The sequence below is a fragment of the Sander lucioperca genome, chromosome 20, assembly GCF_008315115.2.
Source record: "Sander lucioperca isolate FBNREF2018 chromosome 20, SLUC_FBN_1.2, whole genome shotgun sequence".
Lineage (NCBI taxonomy): Eukaryota > Metazoa > Chordata > Actinopteri > Perciformes > Percidae > Sander > Sander lucioperca.
The window spans coordinates 10,960,166-10,969,204 of record NC_050192.1 but is presented as its reverse complement, the minus strand read 5'-3'; the positions used below and the strand labels follow the sequence as shown (position 1 = coordinate 10,969,204).

The following is a 9,039-nucleotide window of genomic DNA, read 5'->3' as shown; positions in this document are numbered from 1 at the left end:
ATTAACATGTTAAGGATAGTGCCTTGTATGAGATAGAACATCAGATCAGAAAAACACACTGTTATCCAGCACCCTGATCTCCCCACCCCCTTACATTTTGCTGAATATATGAATATTACACCACTTCTTGCATCAGCAATGAGAACCTAGAATAGTTGCATATAAAAAATATTTGTTGGAGACTGAGCTGGTCTTTAGTCAAAATGCACGAAAACCTGGAGAATTATTTGATCCTGCATTGCAAATTAAGTCTGAACACACTTTAGCAACAATGGACACCTCAATAATGCAAAGAGACTGATAAATGGCATATTCAGGAATATGTAGTGACATTATATTTTAAAGGGATTTAAATGACAAGTGTAAATATAGCCATGTATTTCAGAGGGACTCTGGGGCAATAACTGAAAAATAAAGCAATGGCTAAACTCTGTCTATGAATCTAGAAATGTTGTCCTCTCAACTCCTGGTCTGCAGGTCTTGTATTGTTGGTAGCTAAGTATCTTAGCTAGCTGAAACCTGTTCCTATAGCCTGTGTGTGTAAAGAATAATAAATTATAGTTTGTTACGTAAAACTGCAGCAGCCATGTTGACTGAGGGCTTCAAAGACTAAACTGCCCGGAAATGTATGGTGTGTTGTGTTCTTATGATGATTGTGATTATGACAATGATGATGAAGCATTTCCTGGTCAATATGCATTGATTTAAATAAAAACATATCACATTTATGTCAAATTTACATCCAGACCACTGACGAGCTTTGAAAGACTACGACATCTACTAATTATCAATAGCACAAAATAAAGTAGATAGTAAATAAGCTATTAAGTAAGAATGTCTAGCTAAAATTAACATGTAGATAGTACGTGTGGATATTATTTGTCAAGTAATGTCCATCATTTGGGGTTTTCTCATTTAAAATGGATGGAAGTAAATGATTTGCTTTGATGTTAGGAGCTATAGGCAAAAACTGGGGGGGATTAAATACAGGAGGTCAAATGAGAGCATAAATCAGTCATGATAACAGCTCCTCTGTATGCTGTATCTCATTTTCTCTGTCCTTTGCCCTCTATCTCCTCTCACCTTTCTTTATTTCTCATCTGCTCTCTCCTTCCCTTTTCCTCTCACTTATCTTGTCTCCATTTATCTTTCTGTCGCCTCTTCTCCAATCCAATTTTTTTAGTCTTTTCACCTTCTTTTCTCTCATCTCTGCCCTCTTTATCCTTTACTCTGTCTGGTGTATTGTGTCTTTTTTCACCTCCCCCATCTTACCTCCTTTTCTCCCTCGTTCTTTTCCGTCACTGCTTCCTCTCTACCTCCTCCTCCATGTCAAATATCTCTTTCTATCCTTTATTCTTTCCCTGCTATCTCTTTGTGTCTTTTATTTACCCACTTATCTCTCGTTCTTCCTCTCTTTCTCTGTCTGCAGTCTGCTTCTCTGTCAATAAGAGCGTATTAGGTTTATTTACATACAGCATGTCACTTCTGTCACAGACTGGATTATGTTCAGACAAACACTGACACCCAGTGGTGAGATATGGAACCACAGCCATTTTTTAGCCGCTTATAACCATGTAAATATTAATTGTTGTTTGCACTTAACAGAAACTCATCAGCTCTGTTGCATAAAATAGCAGCTTAAGTATACTGTGTTACTCATAAACTGAATGTCTCACGCTTCAATCTACAAAATGGGACAGTATTATTTGATACATACATTTGTGCAAACCTTCAAAATAGCAGTGTAGGTAGTCAGGAAGTCATATGTCAACTGAATGATGCTGCTAAAGTGTCCCTGCTCAAGATATGGAATATGAAGCAACTGTACTGTTTTTACAGTGGTCCATATTTGCATGTAACAGAGGTGTTTAGAAAGTTTTTTGTGTTGTGTTTGTGTATAGTGTTTACATTGCATTTTCTGATTGAACAATATATACATAGATACGCGTTCAAATGCTAGATCAAGGCATAGGTAATACACACTCGTACAAGTACAGAAGTCATGCCAACTGTGGGAACAGTACAGCATGTGTGTGTGTGCACCCGTGACAAGCCAGCTTTTGAATATCCCCTTGAGTTCAGAAGGCAAACAAGACCCTCGCAAGAAGCAAAGCAAAAGCAGCAAGAAACAAATGTAAAGAGGAAGGTAGCGGACAAAGAAATAAGTGAAAGAATGACAAGACAGAGAAACAAGGGAAAGAGAAGGATGGAGAAAAAAACACTGTGAAGGGAGACAGGTCTGACAGCTTAGAGAGCTGCTCCACTTGGCATCCAGTGATACAGAAGTGAATAAAACAATCTATGACCTTTGACCTCCAATCGGTGATCATCTACAATAAACATAGACAAAAATCATTTTCTCTTTACATAAATTAATATAGCTTAACACAAATCTTTTTTCTTTTTGTGACATTTTTCTTAATACTGTACTCTTTATTGTAAATGCTGTTTTTTGATGTTATTTTAGATCTTTCTGTCTGTTCTATGTTACCGAGAATGTATAAAAGGTACAGTAGGCTATAGCAGAGCTCTTGATTCATCATACTGTACTGTGACGTTAATGTTTCCAAACAAGCAGAGAGACAGAAGCAAGCAAAACGGAGAAAAAGAGATGTACAGTAAGAATGAGGCAGTGAGATTAAGAAAGAGACAGAAACACATCTATTTTGAACTTTTTCTCACTTCTCACTGCTCTCCCGATTTTCCATTTCCAAATATAACACGATTTTCACACCTGAGACAATTTCCACGAAAGCTGTTAAATACAGTGTGTATGGAGTGTTTTTCTGTCTGTCAAAATAATGAGACACCAAATGCATGCAGGTATACACTCAGACATGCGTGCACGTGCGCGCGCGCGCGCACGCACACACACACACACACACACACACACACACACACACACACACACAGCTTTCATCTGCTGAAAGTGTATGTAGAGCCTCGTCTATCTTCATGGATAGACACTCTGACTGAGGATGCAGCTCCAGAGAGTCTAGTCTCACTCGGATAATTATGACTGATCAGTGTGTCAGTCATAAATGGAACTAAACATACGGAACAGAACACAGAAATACAAAGAATGAAACAAAGCCAAAGACTATGAACTATAAGACAAAATGTGTTTGTGTAAAATACACCCTCAAGCACAAACACCCTCAGCTGCTATATTAACTATTTCCTTGTGGCTACTGAAGAAACCAGACGCAACAAAGGTACAGTACTCTCCAAGCAGCCCAGGTACGTGATCACAATTAAAGCTGCACTGATACATCAGCAGGCCGATGTTATTGGCTCAGGTGATCACAAACATATTGGTATGTCTGTGCACACTGGCAAACTGTTCAGCAGTAACAAACTGTGCAGCAGGAAATGTTTTGAGGTTCGTTTTTGACCTTATAAGTTGAATAGGAGTTGAAAAAAAACTATTCTCACCCCAAGGCCCATTTAGTTTACCTTGCACGGCAGTGTGTATTTGAGCTTAATTTTTGTCAATTAAAAATGTACTATATTTATGTCTTTATAGTATCTGTATCTGTGTCTCTGTGTCCCAAATGGCAGCTGCAGATGGTCGCCCACCAAAAGTCAGGGTCTGTCTGAGGTTTCTGCCTGTTAAAAGGAAGTTTTTCCTCGCCACTGTCGCACCAATGCTTGCTCTTAGGGGAGAATTAGTGGGTCTCTGTAAATTATAGTGTCTAGACCTACTTTACCTGTAAAGTGTCCTGAGATTACTCTGTTGTGATTTGACACTATAAATAAAATAAAATTGAATTGAAATCGAATCGAATTTAATAGTTATTTAAATTAATTTACATTTCAATGTATCTTATATTTACTGTTACGGATATTTTTTTATAATAAAGATTATTGTCAAATTATATTATTCAAACATCGGACATACGGACAGTATCTTGTCATCAGCTTGGTATCATTCTGAAGTTCTGATATCAGTATTGGCCTCAAAAATCCAGTGTTGGTCAAGTTGGAGTCTAATCCCTAAACCTGTCTATCGAATTGTTTATCCTGTTGTGGATCGTCACATCTTAGACAACTTTCACACAGCTCACAAAATCCTCTTGTCCTCAAGACCTTCCGGTGAGTACAACAACAGAATAAGTGAAAACCAAACAGTGAATGAAACAAGCTAAACTATTTTGTTATCCGTTACAACAAAACTATGACCAAAGATGTAAGTTTGTCATTAGACTGAATTCCACAGCACATCCAATAGGCATGGCACTGACATATCAGTAGGTAAAATGCCGTCAATACCAAAAAGAGAAAATTGCAAATGCATGTGAAGAAAAGACGAGATTAAAAAGGAGTGAGAAAGAGAGAGGGACCAGTGAAATAAAATGTGTGTAAAAGACAGAAAAAGAGTGTGTATCTAAACAAAAAGAGTCATCCTACCTCCAGCGATGGCAGTTTTCTTGCCCACCGTAACAGTGACAGCAGTAGTAGCAATCACGATCCTCCCTGCTGGTAGAGCAACACACACACACACACACACACACACACACACACACACACACACACACACACACACACACACACACACACACACACACACACACACACACACACAATTAGCAAGAATTTAGAGAACTTTATCAATACATGCATGTAGAAACATGGGTGCATAATGCATGCACATCAAACACAAATCTTCCCTCCAAAAATATACACAGGCATGAGTATATGCATGCACAGGAAATATGTGGGTGACAGATTGAGTTGAACTCAGTAGGTAATATTTAATAAAGTCATGCATTCATCTTCTGTGTGAATAGTCACAGCCATCATGCTAGTTGATGCCAACTGTCACCAAGCCACAGACTCCAGCCAGACTAACATTTAGGTGTTATGTAACACGGAGTATGAGAGCTAATCGACTAATACACACATACCAGAGGGACTGTGTGTGTACTGCATGTTTCCCCATGTTTATATTTCTGATATTCGCTCCACTAAAACAAAACCAGTCTATGCCTGCATGACCAATCACACATTCAGGAAATTGTGTAATTTTGTTGAAAATGGGATTTCTTTTATTTTTTGCCATTGAATATTGTAGCATGATGTAGTAACATAAGAAAAGACAGCCAACAAACTCTATGAAAGCAGATGTTTACTTCTCAACAAGAATTCATTTAATACAGAGAGCTACTGACTCAGCGCAATGCAAATGAACCAGAACGCTAACTGATTCCCTGAGAGAGGAGAGGAGGTTCCCACACGGTGTCATGCTCATTCAATGAGAGAGAGAGAGAGAGAGAAAGAAAGAAAGAAAGAAAGAAAGAAAGAGAGAGAGAGGAGGTGGAGTAATGAGACAGAAGAAAAAAGAAACAGAGCAGAGCTAGAAAAAGAAAACAGACATAGGTGAAGAAACCAAAAACAGAGAACACAGCACTTGACATGCTTTAAAATTAGGGGTGAGGAAGAACAGAACGAGGATGAATAAAAAGAGGAGGCATGCCAAGTACAAGTAAAAGTTTTTCTCTACCCTCCTCCTCCTCCGCCTCCCTTCGTTTTCTCCCTCCCTCCTCCGCTTGGAGCTCCACCTCCTCTGCACTTAAGTTGGCGCTATAGTCAGCCTCATAGTCCCTGAATATATCTGAACACAACAAACTATGTAACATCAACCTAAAACATATATAAGACACTTTTTGTACAATTGTACTTGATGGCAATGATTGAAAATGATGGCGGATCGTATGATGTTTCATTATAATAATATAACATGAAACATTTATTGCCATCTTAAAATAGGACTTAGAAATAGAGCTTCAAACTTTCTGAAGTGTGAGAATCCTATACTGTCCAGTACCTTTTAAATGCAGCTCAAAATTTGAAATCATCCGTAGATTTAGTACATACAGTATAGCTGCTTTACGTGAGGTTTTGATGCTGGGTGAAATAAAAAAACAGACTTAAAATAACACTCAACAAACATTTAATTTGGACCTTTAATTAGGTGAGGAAGTGGATATACATGCACATTCTGTATTCTGTCATGAGGAAGGGCAGTATCATCAGCCTCATACTCATTGAATATACTGTATTTCAACAAAATTACATTTAAGTCTGCACTATTTAGTGAAGATTAAATTAAAATTCCTGTCCTTTGTTGCTGCCTAAAGCACTTTGTGGCAAACCTGTTTCTTTAAAGCACTTTAAAAATACATTCTTTCTAGCAGAGCTAAATAAGAAAATTAAATCCAGAGGCAGAGAAGGGTCAGGCTCAAATTCCTACCTGTTTACTATCTAAGACTCTCTGGAGCTGCATCCTCAGTCAGTGTGTGTGTGTGTGTGTGTGTGTGTGTGTGTGTGTGTGTGTGTGTGTGTGTGTGTGTGTGTGTGTGTGTGTGTGTGTGTGTGTGTGTGTGTGTGTTTGCTCAGTAAAGATTTCTCCACTACCTCTAGTTTCCTGTCTGGGCATGTAGTACAGAAACTGTCCAGCTGGGTAGTCGGATGCTCTGCGATACCACACTGGGAAATGGTCCAATGTAAACATATTCTCCTTGTCTGTGGAGGTCAGGAAAGACCTGGGGAGGGATAAAAATAAGCTTAAAATGTGCTATATAAATAAACTTGCCTTGACTTAAAGAAAAGCGTACTATCTATTGCCTAATTATGATGACAAAAGAAAAGAAGGAAGATTGAAAAGGAGGATAAGATAAAGAGAACAACAGAAAGATTTGAGATTTGTTGAGGTAAGAAAAAGGGTTGTGAGTAAAGCGTAACATTGTACTTATTTACCAGCTGTCCTTTCATTGACCACCAGAGGGAAAACTCTTACCTTACTGTAATTCCAGATTCAATACAGCTCTTTAATTGCGATCACTCTAACATAAACTGTTTTAACACCTTATCTAACCCCAGTTTTAAACCTTTTGGACATAATGGTGTGACTAACTTGATGTGATGATATTTAATATACAAAATGGCAGTGTTTTTTTACTCACTTGGCAGTTCTTTTCTCCATACCAGTGTATCTCTGGAATCTCAACAGGCCTGAACGGGTCCCTAAGAATGCTGTTTCTACCCCCTCTTCCATACTGAAAGAGAGAGGGAGAGAAAATGAGACAGAAAAAGAAGGAGGTGGAGCAGAAAGAGGGGGCAAATATTTGTAAAAAATAAAGTGAGTAATCATGTAAAAAGTCCATGTCTTAATAAACATTTATGTGGGTGTGCATGTGTGTTAACATTCACCCAGATGTGTTGAGCATGAGAGCGGTCCAGTAGGCTTCCATAGGAGCTGTGACCACAGCATCGAAAAGAGTTTGTTGCAACAAATGCCCATCACCTGTAGAGAGAGGGAAAAAACATAAATCTAATGCTAATGATAAAAACGATTGAGGCATAAGACAAAAGAAAGAGGAAGACAGAAAATAAAAATCCAGCATTGAATGGAGTCAGCTCGAAGATCATAAGAGTGCCTTAGTGTATCCCTGAATCTGCAGTTTTTCCTAAATCAAAAGATGCTGCAATTAAAGTGACCACTTACACTCCAGATCTGGTTCTTTGCCAGTGAGGTATCGCACCACAGCCTGCAGCTGGCTCAGCTTACGGTGGGCCGGGTCAATGTCTGTCTCACAGTAGGTCCTACACACACACACACACACACACACACACACACACACACACACACACACACACACACACACACACACACACACACACACACACACACACACACACATTTAGTACTGTAGTCACTCAGTAATATCATATCTTATTTCATGACACTAGTTAGAATCCTATAATATCTATGTTCTTATACATAGTTATAGTTATAGTTATACTTAGTTATACAGTACTTACCATTCATTGGCTATGGTCAGGTCTGGAGCCATTAAGTCATGGAGACCTAAGGCAAAAAAGCAAAGAAGAAACCAGAGAAAGAGAGTAAGAAAGGCAGACACAAATACAAAGACACTAAGACAGAAGGGAAAGACTTACCCTCTTCAACAGAGACGTTTCCAGTGAAGATATACTGTCCATATCCTCTAGTCAACACTATACCCAGACTGTCAAACATAAAGAAGACATTTGTTATTGGCAGAATGAATCGTGCTTGTAATTTTTGTTTCCTACAATAAGCATATGTTGCTACTTTAAACAAATGTGTAGGCTAGACAGAATATTAAGATAGAAAAGATTACTTACTTAAATGCTATGTTTTTGCTATTCATTATTTCATACAGTTGTATATATTTTTAATATATATATTTATATTATATTTTTTAATATTCTAAATCCTGACACTTTGAGTAATCCTGTTAAGTTGAAAATGGTCAGACAAACCTAAATGGTGTCTCATTGATGACAGTGTAGAAGTAATCATTCTTCAGGAACATTACTCTCGTCTGTGAGAGACAGAGAGAGGGACAGAGTTTGTAAAAACGATAGTGAACACAGAGAGAAAAAAATGCCGGTACAAATGGACAATCAAAACTTGCCACCTCAAAGGAAACAAAACTTGGATAATACAAAATGAGACAAAAAACCCTACAGGAAGAGGGGAGAATCTAATCATCGATCAAAACAGCTCCTCTTGCTGTCTTGACACAAACAGACAAAAACACAAGTACTCACTCCTTTATCCACTGAAGTTCTCACGTCTAAAGACATCGTTCCAGTTTCTCCTTTAACCATGGCTGTCCTCAGCTGAAACAAAAACATCACATACTCAGCCCTTCACTTGTTTCGTCATACCATGCTATGAATCCTGACCTGAACAACACAACTCACCATGACATACAGTACAGGAAAGTGAAAACAGAGAATAAAAAAGACAGAAATGTGAGTGAGTGAGTGAGTGTGTGTATGTTACTCACTTTCTCCTCAGTGTCTTCCCATTCCACCTCTGCCAGATCAACACTGTTATAGTTGGGTTTTGGCTTTAGCTTCTTCCCCTCTTTATACTGTCACACATACAAACATACAAACAAGAAAACAAGTCTTTATGAACCTATCCCATCTTATGCTTGGTTATTGCAATACATCTGTCAAGCAGGGTTATAAAGGTTCTGCAGT

General features: G+C 38.3%; 1 protein-coding gene across 8 annotated transcripts in view; it reads right to left on the bottom strand.

Annotated features, from left to right (window-relative positions):
* The window catches only part of cacna2d4a (calcium channel, voltage-dependent, alpha 2/delta subunit 4a), an 88,986-nt gene that overhangs the window by 57,976 nt on the left and 21,971 nt on the right, over positions 1-9,039 (bottom strand). For 7 of the 8 annotated variants that reach the window (XM_031313374.2, XM_035995962.1, XM_035995957.1 and 4 more), the window contains 10 exons: positions 8,841-8,927; positions 8,599-8,670; positions 8,308-8,369; positions 7,963-8,030; positions 7,825-7,870; positions 7,508-7,605; positions 7,213-7,306; positions 6,966-7,058; positions 6,418-6,545; positions 4,411-4,479 (listed from right to left, as the gene is read on the bottom strand). In XM_031313374.2, coding sequence (XP_031169234.1) covers positions 4,411-4,479; positions 6,418-6,545; positions 6,966-7,058; positions 7,213-7,306; positions 7,508-7,605; positions 7,825-7,870; positions 7,963-8,030; positions 8,308-8,369; positions 8,599-8,670; positions 8,841-8,927 — 817 coding nt within the window. The remainder of the gene's footprint in view (positions 1-4,410; positions 4,480-6,417; positions 6,546-6,965; positions 7,059-7,212; positions 7,307-7,507; positions 7,606-7,824; positions 7,871-7,962; positions 8,031-8,307; positions 8,370-8,598; positions 8,671-8,840; positions 8,928-9,039) is intronic. The other variant, XM_035995958.1, reaches the window with a different exon arrangement.